This window comes from Staurois parvus, unplaced genomic scaffold, assembly GCF_062004578.1.
Source record: "Staurois parvus isolate SC_StPar_1 unplaced genomic scaffold, SC_StPar_1.0 ptg001207l, whole genome shotgun sequence".
NCBI classification, from domain to species: Eukaryota; Metazoa; Chordata; class Amphibia; order Anura; family Ranidae; genus Staurois; species Staurois parvus.
The window spans coordinates 345,166-371,723 of record NW_028319003.1 but is presented as its reverse complement, the minus strand read 5'-3'; the positions used below and the strand labels follow the sequence as shown (position 1 = coordinate 371,723).

Here is a 26,558-nt window from a genome sequence, read left to right as displayed (position 1 = left end):
GCGGACATAGTACAGGAGATGACCAGAGACTGCGGACACAGTACAGGGGATGACCAGAGACTGCGGACATAGTACAGGAGATGACCAGAGACTGCAGACACAGTACAGGAGATGACCAGAGACTGCGGACATAGTACAGGAGATGACCAGAGACTGCGGACACGGTACAGGAGATGACCAGAGACTGCAGACACAGTACAGGAGATTATTATTTATATGGCGCAGAAGGTTTGCTCAGCGCTGTACATTATAGTGGGGACAGAACATGAGACAATACAGTAACAATACAATACACGAGGGGTGCGAGGGCCCTGATCCTGGGAGCTTACAATCTAGGAGGGAGGGGATAGTGGTACAGGAGGAAGTGGCTGTGGGGGATGGAGTGGTAGGAGGAGTGGAGGAGATCGGCTGTTAGGTGGGGGTGGGGTAGGCTTCCCTGAAGAGATGGGTTTTCAGGGTGCGCCTGAATGTGAGGAGGGTAGGTGACAGTCTGATGGGTTGGGGTAGGGAGTTCCGGAGGATGGGGGAAGTCCTGGAGAAGTCCTGCAGTCGGGCGTGGGAGGAGGAGACCAGGGAGCTAGAAAGTAGGAGGTCTTGTGAGGAGCGAAGATTACGGGTTGGGTGGTATTTGGGTATCAGGTCGGTGAGGTAGTTTGGGGCGGAGTTATGAATGGCTTTGTATGTCAGAGGGGGGTGGAGGACACTGAGTGGAGGCCAGTGGAGGGAATGACAGAGAGGGGTGGAGGACACTGAATGGAGGCCAGTGGAGGGAATGACGGGGGTGGAGGACACTGAGTGGAGGTCAGTGGAGGGAATGACAGAGGGGGGTGGAGGACACTGAGCTGAGGCCAGTGGAGGGAATGACAGAGGGGGGTGGAGGACACTGAGTGGAGGCCAGTGGAGGGAATGACAGAGGGGGGTGGAGGACACTGAGTGGAGGCCAGTGGAGGGAATGACAGAGGGGGGTGGAGGACACTGAGTGGAGGCCAGTGGAGGGAATGACAGAGGGGGGTGGAGGACACTGAGTGGAGGCCAGTGGAGGGAATGACAGAGGGGGGTGGAGCACACTGAATGGAGGCCAGTGGAGGGAATGACAGAGGGGGGTGGAGGACACTGAGTGGAGGCCAGTGGAGGGAATGACAGAGGGGGGTGGAGGACACTGAGTGGAGGCCAGTGGAGGGAATGACAGAGGGGGGTGGAGGACACTGAGTGGAGGCCAGTGGAGGGAATGACAGAGAGGGGTGGAGGACACTGAATGGAGGCCAGTGGAGGGAATGACGGGGGTGGAGGACACTGAGTGGAGGTCAGTGGAGGGAATGACAGAGGGGGGTGGAGGACACTGAGCTGAGGCCAGTGGAGGGAATGACAGAGGGGGGTGGAGGACACTGAGTGGAGGCCAGTGGAGGGAATGACAGAGGGGGGTGGAGGACACTGAGTGGAGGCCAGTGGAGGGAATGACAGAGGGGGGTGGAGGACACTGAGTGGAGGCCAGTGGAGGGAATGACAGAGGGGGGTGGAGGACACTGAGTGGAGGCCAGTGGAGGGAATGACAGAGGGGGGTGGAGCACACTGAATGGAGGCCAGTGGAGGGAATGACAGAGGGGGGTGGAGGACACTGAGTGGAGGCCAGTGGAGGGAATGACAGAGGGGGGTGGAGGACACTGAGTGGAGGCCAGTGGAGGGAATGACAGAGGGGGGTGGAGGACACTGAGTGGAGGCCAGTGGAGGGAATGACAGAGAGGGGTGGAGGACACTGAATGGAGGCCAGTGGAGGGAATGACGGGGGTGGAGGACACTGAGTGGAGGTCAGTGGAGGGAATGACAGAGGGGGGTGGAGGACACTGAGCTGAGGCCAGTGGAGGGAATGACAGAGGGGGGTGGAGGACACTGAGTGGAGGCCAGTGGAGGGAATGACAGAGGGGGGTGGAGGACACTGAGTGGAGGCCAGTGGAGGGAATGACAGAGGGGGGTGGAGGACACTGAGTGGAGGCCAGTGGAGGGAATGACAGAGGGGGGTGGAGGACACTGAGTGGAGGCCAGTGGAGGGAATGACAGAGGGGGGTGGAGCACACTGAATGGAGGCCAGTGGAGGGAATGACAGAGGGGGGTGGAGGACACTGAGTGGAGGCCAGTGGAGGGAATGACAGAGGGGGGTGGAGGACACTGAGTGGAGGCCAGTGGAGGGAATGACAGAGGGGGGTGGAGGACACTGAGTGGAGGCCAGTGGAGGGAATGACAGAGGGGGGTGGAGCACACTGAATGGAGGCCAGTAGAGGGAATGACAGAGGGGGGTGGAGGACACTGAGTGGAGGCCAGTGGAGGGAATGACAGAGGGGGGTGGAGGACACTGAGTGGAGGCCAGTGGAGGGAATGACAGAGGGGGGGTGGAGGACACTGAATGGAGGCCAGTGGAGGGAATGACAGAGGGGGGTGGAGGACACTGAATGGAGGCCAGTGGAGGGATTGGCAGAGAGGAGTGGAGGACACTGAGTGGAGGTCAGTGGAGGGAATGACAGAGGGCAGTGGAGGACACTGAGTGGAGGCCAGTGGAGGGAATGACAGAGGGGGGTGGAGGACACTGAATGGAGGCCAGTGGAGGGAATGACAGAGGGGGGTGGAGGACACTGAGTGGAGGCCAGTGGAGGGAATGACAGAGGGGGGTGGAGGACACTGAGTGGAGGCCAGTGGAGGGAATGACAGAGGGGGGTGGAGGACACTGAGTGGAGGCCAGTGGAGGGAATGACAGAGGGGGGTGGAGGACACTGAGTGGAGGCCAGTGGAGGGAATGACAGAGAGGGGTGGAGGACACTGAGTGGAGGCCAGTGGAGGGAATGACAGAGGGGGGTGGAGGACACTGAGTGGAGGCCAGTGGAGGGAATGACAGAGAGGGGTGGAGGACACTGAATGGAGGCCAGTGGAGGGAATGACAGAGAGGGGTGGAGGACACTGAATGGAGGCCAGTGGAGGGAATGACAGAGAGGGGTGGAGGACACTGAATGGAGGCCAGTGGAGGGAATGACAGAGGGGGGTGGAGGAGGTTGTTGTCGGTGAGGAGGGCTCATAGGCGGGTGTAGACGAGGCGCTCGAGGAGTTTGGAAGTAAATGGCAGCAGGGAGATGGGTCTGAGGTTGTTCAGGTCGGTGGGGTCCAGGGAGGGTTTTTTGAGTATGGGGGGGATGTGCACATGCTTTGGGGGGGGGATGCGCCAGTGGAGAGGTAGAGATTGAAGATGTGGGTGAGGGAGCGTAGGATGGAGGAGGAGGGTGCCCGGAGGAGTTGTGTGGGGACAGGATCCAGGGGGCAAGTGGTGAGGTGGGCTTCTGAGAAGACCTTAGTGACCTCCTCAGTGGTGGCAAGGCTGAAGGAGTGGAGTGTTGGGGGGGTTATAGTGTGTGAGGTGTTAGGTGTGGTGGGGGCAGGGAGGTTGCGAGGTCAGAGGAGGGGAGAGTTGGTGGGGTTATGGTGGGGGGGGGGCTGGGTGGGGAGGTAGGTTGAGCATCGGTGATGTCCTTACGGATTGCATCGATCTTGTTTTGGAATAAATTGCCAATCTCGTGGGCGGTGAGTGAGGTGCTGGGTGGGGGTGGGGAGCGGTGAGTGAGGTGCTGGGTGGGGGTGGGGAGCGGTGAGTGAGGTTCGGGGCGGGGAGTGAGGTGCTGGGTGGGGGGGGAGTAGAGAGTTGAAGGTGGAGAAGAGCCGGTGAGGACAGGTGGAGAGGGCCTTGATGAGGGTCAGGAAGTAGGCTTGTTTGGTGGTGTGGAGGGAGGAGGTGTAGGTGAGGGAGGCGGATTTGTAGAGGGAGAACACTCGAGGGGATCTGGTTTTGCGCCATAATCGCTCCAGCGCACGACTGCGTCATTTAAGATGTTTAGTGTGGTCAGTCTGCCAGGGTTGGAGCGGTCAGGTCTGGTGTTACGTGTGGTTAGGGGTGCCAGGGAGTCTAGGGCAGAGTCGTTGTACACAGTAGTGGTCAGGTCAGGGCAGGACAGGGGGGGATAATGTCGTACAGACGGTCAGCTGCAGAGTGGAGGGGGGCCGGGTTCAGGTTGCGGAGGTTATGGCTGGTGATGGTTTGACGTTTGGGGGGGGGGTGTTAGAGGACCGGGGGATGGAGAACGTCATGAGGTTGTGGTCAGAGAGAGGGAAAGGGGTGTTTGTGATTTGGGGGGGGGTGCAGAGATGGGAGAAGACGAGGTCCAGGGTGTTCCCGTCGGTGTGGGTGGAGGACTGTGCGCTGTGTGAGGGCAGAAGAGGAGGTTAGGGGGAGGAGTTGGGATGTAGCCGGGTTGTTGGCATTGATGGGGATATTGAAGTCTCCAAGGATGATGGAGGGGATCTCAGAGGAGAGGAAGAAGGGGAGCCAGGAGGAAACGTTGTCTAGGAAGTGGGATACGGGTCCAGGAGGCCGATAGATGACTGCAATCCTCAGAGGGGTGGGGGAGGAGATCCGGATGCAGTGCGCCTCGAAGGAGGAGAAGGATAGAGCGGGGGGGTTAGGGAGGACCTGGAAGGTGCTAAGCGGTGACAGGAGCACGCCGACCCCCCCCCACCTCTGCAACCGCTCGGTCTGGGTGAGTGGGACCAGACGAGACCTCCATAGGAGAGTGCCGCAGGGGAGGCGGAGTCAGTGGCTTGGATCCAGGTTTCCAGCAGAGCATCCTTCCTAGTTGGGGCTTCTATGACACAGGTCCAGCAGAGCATCATTCCTAGTTGGGGCCTCTATGACCAGGTCCAGCAGAGCATCATTCCTAGTTGGGGCCTCTATGACACAGGTCCAGCAGAGCATCATTCCTAGTTGGAGCCTCTATGACACAGATCCAGCAGAGCATCATTCCTAGTTGGAGCCTCTATGACAGAGGTCCAGCAGAGCATCATTCCTAGTTGGGGCCTCTATGACACAGGTCCAGCAGAGCATCATTCCTAGTTGGGGCCTCTATGACCAGGTCCAGCAGAGTATCATTCCTAGTTGGGGCCTCTATGACACAGGTCCAGCAGAGCATCATTCCTAGTTGGGGCCTCTATGACCAGGTCCAGCAGACCATCATTCCTAGTTGGGGCCTCTATGACACAGGTCAAGCAGAGCATCCTTCCTAGTTGGGGCCTCTATGACACAGGTCCAGCAGGGCATCATTCCTAGTTGGGGCCTCTATGACACAGGTCCAGCAGGGCATCATTCCTAGTTGGGGCCTCTATGACCAGGTCCAGCAGACCCTCATTCCTAGTTGGGGCCTCTATGACCAGGTCAAGCAGAGCATCCTTCCTAGTTGGGGCCTCTATGACCAGGTCAAGCAGAGCATCCTTCCTAGTTGGGGCCTCTATGACCAGGTCCAGCAGAGCATCATTCCTAGTTGGGGCCTCTATGACCAGGTCCAGCAGAGCATCATTCCTAGTTGGGACCTCTATGACCAGGTTCAGCAGAGCATCATTCCTAGTTGGGGCCTCTATGACCAGGTCCAGCAGAGCATCACTCCTAGTTGGGGCCTCTATGACCAGGTCCAGCAGACCCTCATTCCTAGTTGGGGCCTCTATGACCAGGTCCAGCAGAGCATCCTTCCTAGTTGGGGCCTCTATGACCAGGTCAAGCAGAGCATCCTTCCTAGTTGGGGCCTCTATGACCAGGTCCAGCAGAGCATCATTCCTAGTTTGGGACCTCTATGACCAGGTCCAGCAGAGCATCATTCCTAGTTGGGGCCTCTATGACACAGGTCCAGCAGAGCATCATTCCTAGTTGGGGCCTCTATGACCAGGTCCAGCAGAGCATCATTCCTAGTTGGGGCCTCTATGACCAGGTCCAGCAGAGCATCATTCCTAGTTGGGGCTTCTATGAACTGAACCATACAATTGTCCTGTAGAAGGTTTATACATTTTTGTCCTTTAACTGTTCCTGCAGTCCCATTACTCCAGTCAGTTTCCGGGTAGTTACCATCCCCCATTATTATCACTGTCCCCTCTTTCCATCTGTGGGAGGAGCTGAGTCTCCAACTCCTCATTAACACTGGGAGGCCTATAAAAAACTCCAATGATGACCTTTGTAGTACCGCCCCCCATGTGCAGCTCCACCCATAATACTTCAGCCTCATCACACTCTCCATCCACTAGGTCCTCTCACACTCGCTGAGATCACTTCTCACAGAGACAGACTCCACCCCTTTCCTATTCCAGACTCCACCTCCTTTCCTATTCCAGACAGACTCCACCCCCTTTCCTATTCAGACAGACTCCACCTCCTTTCCTATTCCAGACAGACTCCACCCCCTTTCCTATTCAGACAGACTCCACCCCCTTTCCTATTTCAGACAGACTTCACCCCTTTCCTTTTCCAGACTCCACCCCCTTTCCTATTCCAGACAGACTCCACCCCCTTTCCTATTTCAGACAGACTCCACCCCTTTCCTATTCCAGACAGACTTCACCCCTTTCCAGACAGACTCCACCCCCTTTCCTATTTCAGACAGACTCCACCCCCTTTCCTATTCCAGACAGACTCCACCCCCTTTCCTATTCCAGACAGACTTCACCCCTTTCCAGACAGACTCCACCCCCTTTCCTATTTCAGACAGACTCCACCCCCTTTCCTATTCCAGACAGACTCCACCCCCTTTCCTATTCCAGACAGACTTCACCCCTTTCCAGACAGACTCCACCCCCTTTCCTATTTCAGACAGACTCCACCCCCTTTCCTATTCCAGACAGACTCCACCCCCTTTCCTATTCCAGACAGACTTCACCCCTTTCCAGACAGACTCCACCCCCTTTCCTATTTCAGACAGACTCCACCCCCTTTCCTATTCCAGACAGACTCCACCCCCTTTCCTATTCCAGACAGACTTCACCCCTTTCCAGACAGACTCCACCCCCTTTCCTATTTCAGACAGACTCCACCCCCTTTCCTATTTCAGACAGACTCCACCCCCTTTCCTATTCCAGACAGACTCCACCCCCTTTCCTATTCCAGACAGACTCCACCCCCTTTCCTATTCCAGACAGACTTCACCCCTTTCCAGACAGACTCCACCCCCTTTCCTATTCCAGACAGACTCCACCCCTTTCCTATTCCAGACTCCACCCCCTTTCTTCTTCCAGACTCCACCCCCTTTCCAGACAGACTCCACCCCCTTTTCTATTCCCCTCGTCTCTCCGAAAGAGAACCTAGCCAGGAATATGAATGGCCCAGTCATGTGAGGAATGAAGCCAAGATTCAGCAATACCAATCCAATCCTAGTTCTCTTCATTCACCAAACCTTCTGTCAAGGATCCGTTAAACGATCCCCCTGTCACGTGTCCCCCACACGCCACGCCCACAGCGACTAGCTAACCGTGACGCATGCGTGCGGCCGCGACAGGGTGATAAAGAGGGGGAATAAAGGGATTTACACTTAAATATCTCAGACCGTATATAAGATCAGCCGTGATACCTTTCACAGCCCGCACTACCTCTGCCCACCACCAGAGGGAGACTCCACTCCAATCCAGATGGCTGACCACACACTGGCAGATACGATCTTACATACAATCTGGTGCCCTGATTAGAGTTGAGGACCAGCTTAGTAATCACACACCCTTCTAAAGGTCCCTTCAGCTATCCTAGCTTGAACCCCGGTGTTGTCACCCTTCCACTGTCCACACACCCCCACACCAGACGCACCCCTCCCCCACACCCCTCCCCCACACCAGACGCACCACAAAGGTAGCCTGCCACCACCCAACAGTTTATCCGCAGAACGGTCTGTTGAGACACCACACACACACAGATCTCCGTCTGGCAGATCTGTTACCTTTACAATCTGCACACAATCTGCCCACACACAGTGCAGTTGCATACAGATTGGCAATGAGCTTAACCGAGCGTTTAAAGGCACTAAAATATAATACAATATAACCCAATCTAATCCCTCCAATCTAATCTCTCCAATCTCTTCTCTCCGATCTGATCTCTCCAATCGAATCTCTGCGATCTCATCTCCCCGATCTAATCTCTCCAATCTAATCTCTCCAATCTAATCTCTCCAATCTAATCTCCTCAATCTAATCTCTCCAATCTAATCTCTCCAATCTCTTCTCTCCGATCTGATCTCTCCAATCGAATCTCCCCGATCTAATCTCTCCAATCTAATCTCTCCAATCTAATCTCTCCAATCTAATCTCCCCGATCTAATCTCTCCAATCTAATCTCTCCAATCTAATCTCTCCAATCTAATCTCTCCAATCTAATCTCTCCAATCTAATCTCCTCAATCTAATCCCTCCAATCTAATCTCCTCAATCTAATCTCTCCAATCTAATCTCCTCAATCTAATCCCTCCAATCTAATCTCCTCAATCTAATCTCCCCAATCTAATCTCTCCAATCTAATCTCCCCAATCTAATCTCTCCAATCTAATCTCTCCAATCTAATCCCTCCAATCTAATCTCCTCAATCTAATCTCCTCAATCTAATCCCTCCAATCTAATCTCCTCAATCTAATCTCCCCAATCTAATCTCTCCAATCTAATCTCCCCAATCTAATCTCTCCAATCTAATCTCTCCAATCTCTCCAATCTAATCTCTCCAATCTAATCTCCCCAATCTAATCTCTCCAATCTAATCCCTCCAATCTAATCTCCTCAATCTAATCTCTCCAATCTAATCTCCTCAATCTAATCCCTCCAATCTAATCTCCTCAATCTAATCTCCTCAATCTAATCCCTCCAATCTAATCTCCTCAATCTAATCTCCCCAATCTAATCTCTCCAATCTAATCTCCCCAATCTAATCTCTCCAATCTAATCTCTCCAATCTCTCCAATCTAATCTCTCCAATCTAATCTCCCCAATCTAATCTCTCCAATCTAATCTCTCCAATCTAATCTCTCCAATCTAATCTCTCCAATCTCATCTCTCCAATCTAATCCCTCCAATCTAGTCTCTCCAATCTAATCTCCCCAATCTAATCTCTCCAATCTAATCTCTCCAATCTCATCTCTCCAATCTAATCTCCCCAATCTAATCTCTCCAATCTAATCTCTCCAATCTCATCTCTCCAATCTAATCCCTCCAATCTAATCCCTCCAATCTAATCCCTCCGATCTCATCTCTCCGATCTAATCTCCCCGATCTCATCTCTCCAATCTAATCCCTCCAATCTAATCCCTCCAATCTAATCCCTCCAATCTAATCTCTCCAATCTCATCTCTCCAATCTAATCTCCTCAATCTAATCTCTCCAATCTAATCTCCTCAATCTAATCTCTCCAATCTAATCTCTCCAATCTAATCTCTCCAATCTAATCTCTCCAATCTAATCTCCCCGATCTAGTCTCTCCAATCTCATCTCTCCAATCTAATCCCTCCAATCTAATCTCCCCGATCTAATCTCTCCAATCTAGTCTCTCCAATCTAATCTCCCCGATCTAATCTCTCCAATCTAATCCCTCCAATCTAATCTCTCCAATCGAATCTCTTAAATCCAATCTCTCCAATCTAATATCTCCAATCTAATATCTCCAATCTAATCTCTCCAATCTAGTCTCTCCAATCTAATCTCTCCAATCTAATCTCTCCAATCTAATCTCCCCGATCTAATCTCTCCAATCTAATCTCTCCAATCTAATCTCTCCAATCTAATCTCTCCAATCTAATCTCTCCAATCTCATCTCTCCAATCTAATCTCTCCAATCTAATCTCCCCGATCTAATCTCTCCAATCTAATCTCCCCGATCTAGTCTCTCCAATCTAATCTCTTAAATCCAATCTCTCCAATCTAATATCTCCAATCTAATCTCTCCAATCGAATCTCTTAAATCCAATCTCTCCAATCTCATCTCTCCAATCTAATCTCTCCAATCTAATCCCTCCAATCCAATCTCTCCAATCTAGTCTCTCCAATCTAATCTCCCCAATCTAATCTCTCCAATCTAATCCCTCCAATCTAATCTCTCCAATCGAATCTCTCCAATCTAATCTCTCCAATCGAATCTCTTAAATCCAATCTCTCCAATCTAATATCTCCGGAGATATGACCTCGAGCTTAAATACACAGAAGTCACTAATTCATTTTAAGATTTAATTTCCCAAAGTGGGCGGAGCATAAAATATGTACAAATATAACAAGTTACAGAAATACAAAGATATAAGAAGACCCACAAATGACCGATTACTATAAAAGGGAACAAAAGACAGAATAACACGTCACCCTGCGGCTGGAGCAAGCCAGAAATCGGCAATGACACCTTGTCCATTCACTGACACCTTGTCCATTCACTGACATCTCCTTCATTCACTGACACCTCCTTTATTCACCGACACCTGTCCATTCACTGACACCTCCTTCATTCACTGACACCTCCTTCATTCACTGACACCTCCTTCATTCACTGACACCTGTCCATTCACTGACACCTCCTTCATTCACTGACACCTCCTTCATTCACTGACACCTCCTTCATTCACTGACACCTCCTTCATTCATTGACACCTCCTTCATTCATTGACACCTCCTTCATTGACACCATTTACTGACATCTCCTCCATTCACTGACACCTCCTTCATTCATTGACACCTCCTTCATTGACACCATTTACTGACATCTCCTCCATTCACTGACACCTCCTTCATTCACTGACACCTCCTTCATTCACTGACACCTTGCTCACACAGATTTTGTGTATTTTTTATTTTCATACAAATGGTACCAATTCCACTGGTTGTAACATGGGAACCTTCTTACCATCTGCCATAGCCCTCCCCCATCTTTCCCCATTCCGCCCCCCAATAAGGACTGACCCCGGTCTGATCTGTCTACCACGATATAATCCCTGATGTACAGGAAGACAGGACTTCAGTGAGGAACATTTCCCTCACTCAGGACAGGAATACGGCTTCTCCCTCGTGTGAGATCTCTGATGTTTGGAAAGACCGGACGACTGTGAAAAACATTTCCCGCACTCAGGACAGGAATACGGCTTCTCTCCCGTGTGAGATCTCTGATGTCTGGAGATATAGGATTTATAGGAAAAACATTTCCCGCACTCAGAACAGGAATATGGCTTCTCCCCCGTGTGAGATCTCTGATGTATGAGAAGTATTGATTTTACTATAAAACATTTCCCGCACTCAGGACAGGAATACAGCTTCTCCCTCATGTGAGATCTTTTATGCATACTAAGTTTAGCTTTAGATTGGAAACATTTCCCGCACTCAGGACAGGAATATGGCTTCTCCCCCGTGTGAGACCTCTGATGTATGATAAGTGTTGATTTTTCTACAAAACTTTTCCCGCACTCAGGACAGGAATACGGCTTCTCCTCCATGTGAGATCTTTTATGCCTACTAAGTGTAGATTTAGATTGGAAACATTTCCCGCACACAGGACAGGAATACGGCTTCTCCTCCATGTGAGATCTTTTATGCCTACTAAGTTCAGCTTTAGATTGGAAACATTTCCCACACTCATGACATAAATACGGCTTCTCCCCTGTGTGAGACCTCTGATGTATGATAAGTGCTGATTTTTCTACAAAACATTTCCCACACTCAGGACAGGAATATGGTTTCTCCCCCGTGTGAGATGTTTTATGCCTACTAAGTTGAGATTTAGATTGGAAACATTTCCCGCACTCAGGACAAGAATACGGCTTTTCCCCCGTGTGAGATCGCCAATGTGTGCAAAGATGGGACTTATCTGAAAAGCACTTTCCACACTCCGGACAGGAAAATGGCTTCTCCCCCGTGTGAGATCTCTGATGTATGTAAAGAGAGGACTGCGCTGAAAAACATTTCCCGCACTCAGAACAGGAAAATGGCTTCACCCCCGTGTGAGATCTCTGATGTTTGTAAAGAGATGACTTCGCTGAATAACATTTCCCGCACTCAGGACAGGAATATGGCTTCTCCCCCGTGTGAGATCTTTGATGTATGATAAGTAAAGATTTTTCTACAAAACATTTCCCGCACTCAGAACAGGAATACGGCTTCTCTCCCGTGTGAGATCTTTTATGAGCATTAAGTTTAGATGAAGAACGGAAACATTTCCCGCACTCAGGACAGGAATACGGCTTCTCCCCTGTGTGAGATCTTTCATGAAGATTAAGTTTAGATGAAGATCCGAAACATTTCCCGCACTCAGGACAGGAATAAGGCTTCTCCCCCGTGTGACATCTTATATGCTCATTAAGACCGGATTTATAATGGAAACATTTCCCGCACTCCGGACAGGAATACGGCTTTTCCTCCCTATGACATCTTATATGCACATTAAGTTTAGATTTAGATTGGAAACATTTCCCGCACTCAGTACAGGAATATGGCTTCTCCCCCGTGTGAGAGTTTATATGCTCATTAAGACTGGATTTATAATGGAAACATTTCCCGCACTCAGGACAGGAATGTGGCTTCTCCCTCGAGTGAGATCTTTCATGCCTATTAAGACCAGATTTATATTGGAAACATTTCCCGCACTCAGGACAGGAGAACCTCTTCTCTGTTGGAAGGCCGGCCCGGTCCCGCACAGTCTGAGGTTCCTCAGGATACGAGGAATCCGATGGTCCATCTACACTGGGTGGTGCCGGATGGACATTGGAGGGAGCCGGGTTTTCTCCTGGACTATACTGTGTGATGTCCTCATCTTCTACTTTCCAGTCTGGAGACAAAGTGAGACAATCCTCGGAGGTTTTCCTCATCTCCCGGCCATGGACTAAAATACAAAGACAAAGAGGATTACTAGACAGGAGCTGATTGGTTCCCCCAAACCAAGACTCCGCCCACATCAGGCAGCTTGGTCTCGGAGGAGCTTACAATTCCACCCTCAAGGGAACTAGGAAATGGCTCCTCTGATCTCCTACCAGGTCATTTCTTTATTCATGGACCTTAGTCAGAGAGTGAGGAAACAACCAGAACTGTCTTTTATAGGAGGGACAGTGATGAGGGGATTATAGGACGAGGGTCCCCACCCCCTCTATCACTCATCGCCATCTTCCCAACACAAGAAGTACTGCACTTCCTGATTTACTCCATGATTTAGTCATGAAGAACAGCGGGGCTGAGCCCCACCAGAGGTCAGAGAGTGAGGATGGGGGGCGAACAACCAAGATGAAGACTGGACTGATCCTGAAGACCACCATCATTGGGGTATTGACTCCTCCCTCATCCTGAAGACCACCATCATTGGGGTATTGACTCCTCCCTCATCCTGAAGACCACCATCATTGGGGTATTGACTCCTCCCCCATCCTGAGGACCACCATCATTGGGGTATTGACTCCTCCCTCATCCTGAAGACCACCATCATTGGGGTATTGACTCCTCCCCCATCCTGACCCTGAAGACCACCATCATTGGGGTATTGACTCCTCACTCATCCTGAAGACCACCATCATTGGGATACTGACTCCTCCCTCATCCTGAAGACCACCATCATTGGGAAATCTCCTCCCTCATCCTGACCCTGAACACCACCATCATTGGGGTATTGACTCCTCCCTCATCCTGAAGACCACCATCATTGGGGTATTGACTCCTCCCTCATTATCACTTTCTGGTTGGAGGATGTTATCACATTATTATCTCCAATCACATCATCTGATATAAAATGTCCAGCTGGGAGGAAATAGGGGGAACAGAGGAGAAGACATATTATGTGTATATATAGCAGTGGGGGGAGAGCAGGGGTCAGGAGTATGTAATGTACAACACGGAGTATATAGTGCAGGGGTCAGGAGTATGTAATGTACAACACAGAGTATATAGTGCAGGGGTCAGGAGTATGTAATGTACAACACAGAGTATATAGTGCAGGGGTCAGGAGTATGTAATGTACAACACAGAGTATATAGTGCAGGGGTCAGGAGGATGTAATGTACAACATAGAGTATATAGTGCAGGGGTCAGGAGGATGTAATGTACAACATAGAGTATATAGTGCAGGGGTCAGGAGGATGTAATGTACAACATAGAGTATATAATGCAGGGGTCAGGAGTATGTAATGTACAACATAGAGTGTATATAGTGCAGGGGTCAGGAGGATGTAATGTACAACACGGAGTATATAGTGCAGGGGTCAGGAGGATGTAATGTACAACACGGAGTATATAGTGCAGGGGTCAGGAGGATGTAATGTACAACACAGAGTATATAGTGCAGGGGTCAGGAGGATGTAATGTACAACACAGAGTATATAGTGCAGGGGTCAGGAGTATGTAATGTACAACATAGAGTATATAGTGCAGGGGTCAGGAGTATGTAATGTACAACATAGAGTATATAGTGCAGGGGTCAGGAGGATGTAATGTACAACATAGAGTATATAGTGCAGGGGTCAGGAGTATATAATGTACAACATAGAGTATATAGTGCAGGGGTCAGGAGTATATAATGTACAACATAGAGTATATAGTGCAGGGGTCAGGAGTATGGAATGTACAACATAGAGTATATAGTGCAGGGGTCAGGAGTATGTAATGTACAAGTTATATAGTATAAGGGTCAGGACTCTCAGTATTAGTATTCTGTAATCAGTGGAAGCTGAAATGTTTACTGTAGACAACATGTAGAGGTGAGCTGGGATTAAACCATCATGAAACCGGTTAGATTGGAGGTGAGCAAATCCTTGGACAGAGGGGTGGCTGTGGACGTGGCGCACTCGGACAGAGGGGTGGCGGCGGACGTGGCACACTCGGACAGAGGGGTGGCGGCGGACGTGGCACACTCGGACAGAGGGGTGGCGGCGGACGTGGCACACTCGGACAGAGGGGTGGCGGCGGACGTGGCACACTCGGACAGAGGGGTGGCGGCGGACGTGGCACACTCGGACAGAGGGGTGGCGGCGGACGTGGCACACTCAGACAGAGGGGTGGCGGCGGACGTGGCACACTCAGACAGAGGGGTGGCGGTGGATGTGGTACACTTGGACACAGTTCCCCACACACGGCTAATGTATAAGGTAAAGTCTATGGGCTGGAAAAATCTGAATATAAATGGATAGAAAACTGGCTGAAAGATCGTATTCAGAGAGTAGTGGTTAATGATTCATACATTGCATGGTCTGGGGGTGTCAGTGGGGTACCCCAAGGGTCAGTGTCATTAGTGGGGTACCCAAAGGTGCAGTGTTGGGACCACAAATTATTAATATATTTATAAACAATATAGGGTCTGATATTAAAAATCCCAATACATAAGGGGGATATGATCTCCATGTATAATACATAAGGGGGGATATGATCTCCATGTATAATACATAAGGGGGGGATATGATCTCCATGTATAATACATAAGGGGGATATGATCTCCATGTATAATACATAAGGGGGGGGATATGATCTCCATGTATAATACATAAGGGGGGGATATGATCTCCATGTATAATACATAAGGGGGGATATGATCTCCATGTATAATACATAAGGGGGGGATATGATCTCCATGTATAATACATAAGGGGGGGGATATGATCTCCATGTATAATACATAAGGGGGGGGATATGATCTCCATGTATAATACATAAGGGGGGATATGATCTCCATGTATAATACATAAGGGGGGGATATGATCTCCATGTATAATACATAAGGGGGGATATGATCTCCATGTATAATACATAAGGGGGGGATATGATCACCATGTATAATACATAAGGGGGGGATATGATCACCATGTATAATACATAAGGGGGGGATATGATCTCCATGTATAATACATAAGGGGGGGATATGATCTCCATGTATAATACATAAGGGGGGGATATGATCTCCATGTATAATACATAAGGGGGATATGATCTCCATGTATAATACATAAGGGGGGGATATGATCTCCATGTATAATACATAAGGGGGGGATATGATCTCCATGTATAATACATAAGGGGGGGATATGATCTCCATGTATAATACATAAGGGGGGGATATGATCTCCATGTATAATACATAAGGGGGGATATGATCTCCATGTATAATACATAAGGGGGATATGATCTCCATGTATAATACATAAGGGGGGGATATGATCTCCATGTATAATACATAAGGGGGGATATGATCTCCATGTATAATACATAAGGGGGGGATATGATCTCCATGTATAATACATAAGGGGGGGATATGATCTCCATGTATAATACATAAGGGGGGGATATGATCACCATGTATAATACATAAGGGGGGGATATGATCTCCATGTATAATACATAAGGGGGGGATATGATCTCCATGTATAATACATAAGGGGGATATGATCTCCATGTATAATACATAAGGGGGATATGATCTCCATGTATAATACATAAGGGGGGGATATGATCTCCATGTATAATACATAAGGGGGGGATATGATCTCCATGTATAATACATAAGGGGGGATATGATCACCATGTATAATACATAAGGGGGGATATGATCTCCATGTATAATACATAAGGGGGGATATGATCACCATGTATAATACATAAGGGGGGGATATGATCTCCATGTATAATACATAAGGGGGGATATGATCTCCATGTATAATACATAAGGGGGATATGATCACCATGTATAATACATAAGGGGGGATATGATCTCCATGTATAATACATAAGGGGGGGATATGATCACCATGTATAATACATAAGGGGGGGATATGATCTCCATGTATAATACATAAGGGGGGATATGATCTCCATGTATAATACATAAGGGGGATATGATCTCCATGTATAATACATAAGGGGGGATATGATCTCCATGTATAATACATAAGGGGGGATATGATCTCCATGTATAATACATAAGGGGGGATATGATCTCCGTGTATAATACATAAGGGGGGGATATGATCTCCGTGTATAATACATAAGGGGGATATGATCTCCGTGTATAATACATAAGGGGGGATATGATCTCCGTGTATAATACATAAGGGGGGATATGATCTCCGTGTATAATACATAAGGGGGGATATGATCTCCATGTATAATACATAAGGGGGGGATATGATCTCCATGTATAATACATAAGGGGGGGATATGATCTCCATGTATAATACATAAGGGGGGGATATGATCTCCATGTATAATACATAAGGGGGGGATATGATCTCCATGTATAATACATAAGGGGGGGATATGATCTCCATGTATAATACATAAGGGGGGGATATGATCTCCATGTATAATACATAAGGGGGGATATGATCTCCATGTATAATACATAAGGGGGGATATGATCTCCATGTATAATACATAAGGGGGGGATATGATCTCCATGTATAATACATAAGGGGGGGATATGATCTCCATGTATAATACATAAGGGGGGGATATGATCTCCATGTATAATACATAAGGGGGGGATATGATCTCCATGTATAATACATAAGGGGGGGATATGATCTCCATGTATAATACATAAGGGGGGATATGATCTCCATGTATAATACATAAGGGGGGGATATGATCTCCATGTATAATACATAAGGGGGGATATGATCTCCATGTATAATACATAAGGGGGATATGATCTCCATGTATAATACATAAGGGGGGGATATGATCTCCATGTATAATACATAAGGGGGGGGATATGATCTCCATATATAATACATAAGGGGGGGATATGATCTCCATGTATAATACATAAGGGGGGATATGATCTCCGTGTTTAATACATAAGGGGGGATATGATCTCCGTGTTTAATACATAAGGGGGGATATGATCTCCGTGTATAATACATAAGGGGGGATATGATCTCCGTGTATAATACATAAGGGGGGGGATATGATCTCCGTGTATAATATATAAGGGGGGATATGATCTCCATGTATAATACATAAGGGGGGATATGATCTCCATGTATAATACATAAGGGGGATATGATCTCCATGTATAATACATAAGGGGGGGATATGATCTCCGTGTATAATACATAAGGGGGATATGATCTCCGTGTATAATACATAAGGGGGATATGATCTCCATGTATAATACATAAGGGGGGGATATGATCTCCACGTATAATACATAAGGGGGATATGATCTCCATGTATAATACATAAGGGGGGGATATGATCTCCGTGTATAATACATAAGGGGGATATGATCTCCGTGTATAATACATAAGGGGGATATGATCTCCATGTATAATACATAAGGGGGGGATATGATCTCCACGTATAATACATAAGGGGGGGATATGATCTCCACGTATAATACATAAGGGGGGATATGATCTCCACGTATAATACATAAGGGGGGATATGATCTCCACGTATAATACATAAGGGGGGGATATAATCTCCACGTATAATACATAAGGGGGGATATGATCTCCACGTATAATACATAAGGGGGGATATGATCTCCACGTATAATACATAAGGGGGGGATATAATCTCCACGTATAATACATAAGGGGGGATATGATCTTTACGTATAATACATAAGGGGGGATATGATTTCCACGTATAATACATAAGGGGGGATATGATTTCCACGTATAATACATAAGGGGGATATGATCTCCATGTATAATACATAAGGGGGGGGGGGATATGATCACCATGTATAATACATAAGGGGGGATATGATCTCCATGTATAATACATAAGGGGGGGATATGATCTCCATGTATAATACATAAGGGGGGGATATGATCTCCATGTATAATACATAAGGGGGGATATGATCTCCATGTATAATACATAAGGGGGGATATGATCTTTACGTATAATACATAAGGGGGGATATGATTTCCACGTATAATACATAAGGGGGGATATGATCTCCATGTATAATACATAAGGGGGGATATGATCTCCATGTATAATACATAAGGGGGGGGGGGATATGATCACCATGTATAATACATAAGGGGGGATATGATCTCCATGTATAATACATAAGGGGGGGATATGATCTCCATGTATAATACATAAGGGGGGATATGATCTCCATGTATAATACATAAGGGGGGGATATGATCTCCATGTATAATACATAAGGGGGATATGATCTCCATGTATAATACATAAGGGGGGATATGATCTCCATGTATAATACATAAGGGGGGGATATGATCTCCATGTATAATACATAAGGGGGATATGATCTCCATGTATAATATATAAGGGGGGGATATGATCTCCATGTATATTACATAAGGGGGGGATATGATCTCCATGTATAATCCATAAGGGGGGATATGATCTCCATGTATAATACATAAGGGGGGATTGCTGGAGGAAAGTCCTGGATCCTTTCTCGGATACACAGAATATAACTGGATATAACATTTATAGGGAAAGTTGATCCCGGGAATATCCGATTGCCTCTCGGGGGGGTCAGGGAGGAATGTTTCCCCTGCAGGAGGAGATCGGATCGTGCTTTGCTGGGTTTTGCCTTCTGGTGGATCAGCTGTGGGTGTCGGATTATAACTTTTATTATTAATGGTACAACTAGATGGATGTCTTTTTTCAGCCAGACTAACTATGTAACTATGTAGGTCCCACACCGCTGCCTCCCATCTCCTGAGACTGCACTCAGTGACTTGGGGCTGAGACACTCCAGACATATCCCTCCACCCGGCACAGCCAGCAGATTACAGAGAAGGAAGATTATGGGAGAGAAATCCAGGAATACAGGACGGGGGACACAGCTCAGGGAAGTGACCCGGGATTACAGGCTGAACATAGAACAAATGGCGGCTGACTGGTGCATTACCGCCTACAAAGTGCTTCATTCCATCCCATGCGGAGTCATGTGACCTACAAACCTTCAATGCCATGTTGTATGTATTACCTCCGAGGGATGAAATCATGGAAAAATGATGAATGCAGGGAAACGGGATACGACGTCATCACGCTGGGCGTCTTCATAGGGTGCGGTATCCACGAGGAGGGAAGAGGCATGAGATGCAGCTCCATCTTGGATGAGCACGAGGCAATCTAGAATATGACGAGGCAACCGTTCTAAGGAGTCTTTTGGGTGATTTCAGAGACACGGCTCACTTCCTCCGGTGGCCAGTAACAGTCTGATTGGCTGAGTGACTTTAGATGGGAATCGGGAACGTTGGTTGTTCTGCCTGCAGCCCGAGTGTGAGGGAAATGTTTGGGCTCTAGGTGGTATATAGTATATACTATGTTGTATACGGTCAGTGATACGGGACGCAGGTCTCATACACCCCTAGAGGAAGCGCACTGAGCCTCTAATAAGAGCCATGTGTGGACCCCCTAGATGGGGATTCCATGATGGGATGGTGATGTCTGCATGACTTTCTGCACCTCCCATATAGAAGATCCTGGACCTTCACCTCCCTAGTCACAATACTGGGACCTCACGTCACATTCTCAGGGACAAGGAATGTCTTCTCTGCTCATTTCCATCATTTCTTCTTCCTGCACATATTCCAGGATCACTGATCTCCGATGGTCACTCTTCACGTTTCCAATCACTTCTTATTGTGGATTCATTTCTGATTGGGGGGATTCCCCAGGAAGGTTTCCTATCCATTGTAGATGGATGATGGCACAGCCAATGAGAAGGTAGAGGAGAGCCATACATGGCGGAGTATGTGCGTCCCTTCTGGGGAATGGAGTGACATTCATCATTTTCCAGGATTTCATCCCTCGGAGTTCATCCAGTTGGATGGTGTTATTTATGAAGGAACAATCCAAGAAGAATCTCTCTTCACTAGGATGCAGTATATGGGATGTTCCTGCTGATGTCTGCAGGGCCCTCCATTGCCTCATACCGACCAATTCTTCCCATACAGCGGCTGAGTGCTCAGCACTTCCCCCTGGCAGTACTCGGGGCGCTGGTTCCAATCCCAACCACAACACCACCTGCCTGGAGTCTGCATGTTCTCCCTGTGCCTGTGTGGGTTTGCTCCGGGTACTCCGGTTTCCTCCCGCACTCCAAAGACATGCTGGGAGGTTAATTAGCTCCTGTCTAAATTGTCCCTAGTATGTGTACAGTTGTGTCCAAAATTATTCAACCCCCAATGCTGTAAAGGGGTTTAGGGACTATAGTGTACATTTGGAATTGTATTCAGAATCAAATCCTACAAGGACGTTGTAACTACCCAAATGCAACTAAAATGACATCAATTGTTTATGTAATACAGTAGTAAATGGTTCTTATGTGGTTTCTTCATTGCCACAATTATTCAACCCCTTAAAGACTACCACTCTGAAGAACAGAGGTTCATACAGGTGCTTTCCATCAGGTATTGAAAACACCTGTGGATGTCACCGAGCAGCAATCAAGCATAATAAGCACCAATTAGGCAGCTTTAAAATGACTGTGATACTCAGCTCCTTCTAGACATTTACTGGTGTGGTTACAAACATGGTGAAGGCAAGAGAATGGTCCAGGAAGACAAGAGAAGAGGTGATTTCTCTTCACAGGAAGGGCAATGGCTATAAGAAGATTGCAAAGATGTTAAACATACCAAGAGACACCTTAGGAAGCATCATTCGCAAATTCAAGGCAAAGGGCACTGTTGAAACGCTACCTGGTCGTGGCAGAAAGAAGATGCTGACTTCGACTGCTGTGCGCTACCTGAAGCGTAGAGTGGAGAGAAGTCCCCGTGTGACTGCTGAGGAACTGAGAAAAGATTTGTCAGATGTGGGTACAGAAGTTTCAGCCCAGACAATAAGACGCACACTGCGTAATGAAGGCCTCCGTGCCAGAACTCCCAGGCGTACCCCCTTGCTGTCTCCAAAGAATAAGAAGAGTCGACTGCAGTATGCCAAAAGCCATGTGGACAAACCACAAAAGTTGTGGGATAGTGTTCTGTGGACTGATGAAACAAAATTAGAACTGTTTGGGCCCATGGATCAACGCTATGTTTGGAGGAGGAAGAACAAGGCCTATGATGAAAAGAACACCTTGCCTACTGTGAAGCATGGTGGAGGGTCAATCATGCTTTGGGGCTGTTTTGCTTCTGCAGGTACAGGGAAGCTTCAGCGTGTGCAAGGTACCATGAATTCTCTTCAGTACCAGGAGATATTGGATGGAAACGTGATGCAGTCCGTCACACACCTGAGGCTTGGGAGACGTTGGACCTTTCAACAGGACAATGATCCCAAGCATACCTCCAAGTCCACTAGAGCATGGTTGCAGAGGAAAGGCTGGAACATTTTGGAGTGGCCATCGCAGTCACCAGACTTAAATCCGATTGAGAACCTCTGGTGGGACTTAAAGAAAGCAGTTGCAGTGCGCAAGCCTAAGAATGTGACTGAACTGGAGGCCTTTGCCCATGAAGAATGGGCGAAGATACCCGTAGATCGCTGCAAGACACTTGTGTCAAGCTATGCTTCACGTTTAAAAGCTGTTATAACTGTAAAAGGATGCTGTACTAAGTACTAAGATTGAATGTCACTTGGGGGTTGAATAAAACTGATAATGCTGTGAGCACAGAAAAGACATTTGTGGTTATTTCATTATAACTGTTATGTTATATTTGTCTGACCTACAAGTGCCTCTTTAATGTAAATGTAAGCAAGATGACTGAATGATCAAAAGCAATGTCAAACTGGCCAAAACACTCAATTTCAGTGGGGGTTGAATAATTTTGGACACAACTGTATGTATGAATGTGAGTTAGGGACCTTTGATTGTACTCTCCTCGGGGGCAGGGACTGATGAGCATGTATGAATGTGAGTTAGGGACCTTAGATTGTACGCTCCTCGGGGGCGGGGACTGATGTGTATGTATGAATGTGAGTTAGGGACCTTAGATTGTACGCTCCTCGGGGGCGGGGTCTGATGAGAATGTATGAATGTGAGTTAGGGACCTTAGATTGTACTCTCCTCGGGGGCGGGGACTGATGTGAATGTGAGTTAGGGACCTTAGATTGTACGCTCCTCGGGGGGGGGGGGGGGACTGATGTGAATGTATGAATGGGAGTTAGGGACTTTAGATTGTACACTCTTCGGGGGCGGGGACTGATGTGAATGTGAGTTAGGGACCTTAGATTGTATGCTCCTAGGGGGCGGGGTGAGATGTGAATGTATGAATGAGAGTTAGGGACCTTAGATTGTACACTCCTCGGGGGCGGGGTCTGATGAGAATGTACATGGACGGCGATATACAAATACCTGAATTAAATAAATAAAAATACAACCATTTTTGAAGACGCTGAACGTTCTTTCATTTGAATTCTTTGATGTCTCTATGATTACAGCACGTCCACCATGTGAATGACAACCTTTCTATGACCCGTGTGATCTAATACATACAACATGGCATTGAAGGTTTGTAGGTCACATGACTCCGCATGGGATGGAAGGAACCACTTTGTAGGCGGTAATGCGCCAGTCAGCCGCCATTTTTCCTGAGTTCCAGTATTTCAGGTTTACAATCCACGCTTTTATTGAAGTGAGTCGCAGATATAATCCAGATACGTTTACCGGATCAATCGGGACGGCATTGTTTCTTCTGATGTATTACAGGCTGATATCACCCCGCCCCCGCCCTACTCTGGACCAATCAGTGAGCAGTATGGGTGGAGGAATGGATTTGGTGTTCATGACCCACCTGTGCTGATCTCTGTAGGAGTGTCCTCCTCTATAAATGTCCCCGTTATTCCATCCTCCTCCATAGACTGCTGATCATCCCTCACATACGCCTCTTCTTCTTCTGCTTTCACCTCAAATTCTATATCGATTGGATCTCCACTCTACATCAAGAGAAGGAGAGGAAATATCATCTGGAAGATAGAAGGTCACAGAAACTCCACACATTGTCTGTATGAGTCCATGTTCTAGATGCTCCATCCCACCAACCTTGCAATGGGGAGGGATGGTGTGACCTTCCTGTGTGGAATCCCGGGAATACAGAGGACGGGGACATCTCTCTGGTGGCTTCCTGGTATTAGGTGGCTCCATCATCTCCTTGTGTCCTTCTGAAAACTCCTCCATCACTCCATCCTCCTCATCCTCCTCTTTATACTCTTCTTTACCATCAATATTCTCATCCCCGAGGATTCCACTCTGAGAGATATAATAAAACATTCATTGTAACAAACATGCCGAGTATAAATCCCACCTACCAATAATTGTCATCATCTACCCCATTATCATCCCACGTGTGGACTACTGCAACTGCCTCCTCACCGGCCGACCTCCTCACCGGCCACCCCTCCTCACCGGCCACCCCTCCTCACCGGCCTCCCCTCCTCACCGGCCATCCCTCCTCACCGGCCACCCCTCCTCACCGGCCATCCCTCCTCACCGGCCACCCCTCCTCACCGGCCACCCCTCCTCACCGGCCACCCCTCCTCACCGGCCACCCCTCCTCACCGGCCACCCCTCCTCACCGGCCATCCCGCACCACCGGCCATCCCTCATCACAGACTATCCCCGCTTCAGTCTATCCTGAACTCAGCGGCCACTCATCCACCTCTCCAACTGCTCTGCTTCTGCCACCCCCCTCTGTCATTCCCTCCACTGGCCTCCACTCAGTGTCCTCCACCCCCGTCATTCCCTCCACCCCCCTCTGTCATTCCCTCCACTGGCCTCCACTCAGTGTCCTCCACCCCCCTTCTGACATACAAAGCCATTCATAACTCCGCCCCAAACTACCTCACCGACCTGATACCCAAATACCACCCAACCCGTAATCTTCGCTCCTCACAAGACCTCCTACTTTCTAGCTCCCTGGTCTCCTCCTCCCACGCCCGACTGCAGGACTTCTCCAGTACTTCCCCCATCCTCCGGAACTCCCTACCCCAACCCATCAGACTGTCCCCTACCCTCCTCACCTTCAGGCGCACCCTGAAAACCCATCTCTTCAGGGAAGCCTACCCCACCCTCACCTAACAGCCGATCTCCTCCACTCCTCCTACCACTCCATCCCCCACAGCTATTCCTCCTGTACCACTACCCCCTCCCTCCTAGATTGTAAGCTCCCAGGATCAGGGCCCTCGCACCCCTCATGTATTGTATTGTTACTGTATTGTCTCATGTTCTGTCCTCACTATAATGTACAGCGCTGAGCAAACCTTCTGCCGCCATATAAATACTGTATAATAATAATCTACCTGATGATGGTGAGGGATGGTGTGACCTACCTGTGTGGAATCCCGGGAATAAAGAGGACGGGGACATCTCTCTGGTGGGTTCCCATGACTGGATCCACCTACCTGATGATGGTGAGGGATGGTGTGATCTTCCTGTGTGGAATCCCGGGAATACAGAGGACGGGGACATCTCTCTGGGGGGTTCCTGTAGCTGGATGACTCCACCATGGTGTCCTGGTACAGATCTTTGTGTCCTTCTGGAATCTCTGACTCCTCCATCCCCCCATCCTCATCCTCCTCCTCTTTTATCTCTTCTTTAACTTCAACTGTAGAATCTCTCAGGTTTCCACTCTGAATATATAATAAAAATGCCATCAATGGTAACAATGCAGATAATGTACAGATCCTAATGATACTATCAGTGATTGTTCCTCATCTACCTGAGGATGGTGAGGGATGGTGTGACCTTCCTGTGTGGAATCCCGGGAATACAGAGGACGGGGACATCTCTCTGGTGGGTTCCCATGACAGGATCCACCTACCTGATGATGGTGAGGGATGGTGTGACCTTCCTGTGTGGAATCCCGGGAATACAGAGGACGGGGACATCTCTCTGGTGGGTTCCCATGACTGGATCCATCTTCCTGAGGATGGTGAGGGATGGTGTGACCTTCCTGTGTGGAATCCCGGGAATACAGAGGACGGGGACATCTCTCTGGTGGGTTTCCATGACTGGATCCACCTACCTGATGATGGGGAGGGATGGTGTGACCTTCCTGTGTGGAATCCCGGGAATACAGAGGACGGGGACATCTCTCTGGTGGGTTCCCATGACTGGATCCATCTGTAGGAAACACACACACTGACTGAATCCATTGTTTCTATGTGTTTATCAGATGATGGGGGATCTAGGTGGATCCTCCGTACTGCTCTCTCCTTTACAATAAAGTCTCCTCTTACCCGGTGATGTGAGGGGCGGCTGATTGTCCATCATGACGTCCTTGTAGAGGTCCTTGTGTCCTCTCCGGTGGTCCTCCATCATGACGTCCTTGTAGAGGTCCTTGTGTCCTCTCTGGTGGTCCTTCATCATGACGTCCTTGTAGAGATCCTTGTGTCCTCTCTGGTGGTCCTCCATCATGACATCCTTGTAGAGGTCCTTGTGTCCTCTCTGGTGGTCCTCCATCATGACGTCCTTGTAGAGGTCCTTGTGTCCTCTCTGGTGGTCCTTCATCATGACGTCCTTGTAGAGGTCCTTGTCTCCTCTCTGGTGGTCCTCCATCATGACGTCCTTGTAGAGGTCCTTGTGTCCTTCTAAATATTGATGTGTATAATCTGCTGGAGATAAAAGACGTCACAGTGACTATGGAGGAAGAGGACAGACATGAATATGGAGGAAGAGGACGGACATGACGGGGGGTTACTGGGTGTAAATAGAACATAACATCTTATTACCTCCTCTGCTGCTACTTCCTGCAATGTCTCCGATCTCATTAACACCGAATGGCACAGCCTGTCTTTATGCCACATCACTTCCTGTCTGTTCCTGACATCACTTCCTGTCTGTTCCTGACATCACTTCCTGTCTGTATT

General features: G+C 48.5%; 2 protein-coding genes across 5 annotated transcripts; both read right to left on the bottom strand.

Moving 5' to 3' along the window:
- Nucleotides 1-10,026: 10,026 nt before the first annotated feature.
- Nucleotides 10,027-12,731, bottom strand: LOC149438188 (uncharacterized). The gene has a single exon (XM_089660118.1). It carries the CDS (start codon nt 12,653-12,655, stop codon nt 10,835-10,837), a length of 1,821 nt encoding a protein of 606 aa, XP_089516244.1. The 5' UTR covers nt 12,656-12,731; the 3' UTR covers nt 10,027-10,834.
- A 10,564-nt stretch (nt 12,732-23,295) lies between these two features.
- Nucleotides 23,296-26,558, bottom strand: LOC149438187 (uncharacterized). Of its 4 annotated transcripts, none has more exons than XM_089660124.1 (6): nt 26,421-26,558; nt 25,929-26,303; nt 25,409-25,812; nt 25,092-25,319; nt 23,734-23,940; nt 23,296-23,627 (listed from the first exon to the last, which is right to left on the bottom strand). In XM_089660124.1, the coding sequence occupies exons 2-6, from the start codon at nt 26,248-26,250 to the stop codon at nt 23,475-23,477; spliced, it is 1,314 nt and encodes a 437-aa protein (XP_089516250.1). In that variant the 5' UTR covers nt 26,251-26,303; nt 26,421-26,558; the 3' UTR covers nt 23,296-23,474. The 4 variants fall into 4 exon arrangements, with proteins under 4 accessions (XP_089516250.1, XP_089516252.1, XP_089516254.1 ...); XM_089660126.1 differs by having other exon boundaries at nt 25,511-25,812; XM_089660128.1 differs by having other exon boundaries at nt 25,409-25,608.

What these genes read in the sequence shown, in the direction of transcription:
- LOC149438187 (XM_089660124.1), bottom strand. Translation starts at nt 26,250, where the DNA reads ATGATGGAGGACCACCAGAGAGGAGACAAGGACCTCTACAAGGACGTC. An exon ending in CCATCCCTCACCATCCTCAG is followed by an intron (nt 25,320 to 25,408) that starts GTAGATGAGGAA and finishes TTATATATTCAG; the next exon opens with AGTGGAAACCTGAGAGATTC. An exon ending in CCATCCCTCACCATCATCAG is followed by an intron (nt 23,941 to 25,091) that starts GTAGGTGGATCC and finishes TATATCTCTCAG; the next exon opens with AGTGGAATCCTCGGGGATGA.
- LOC149438188 (XM_089660118.1), bottom strand. Translation starts at nt 12,655, where the DNA reads ATGAGGAAAACCTCCGAGGATTGTCTCACTTTGTCTCCAGACTGGAAA.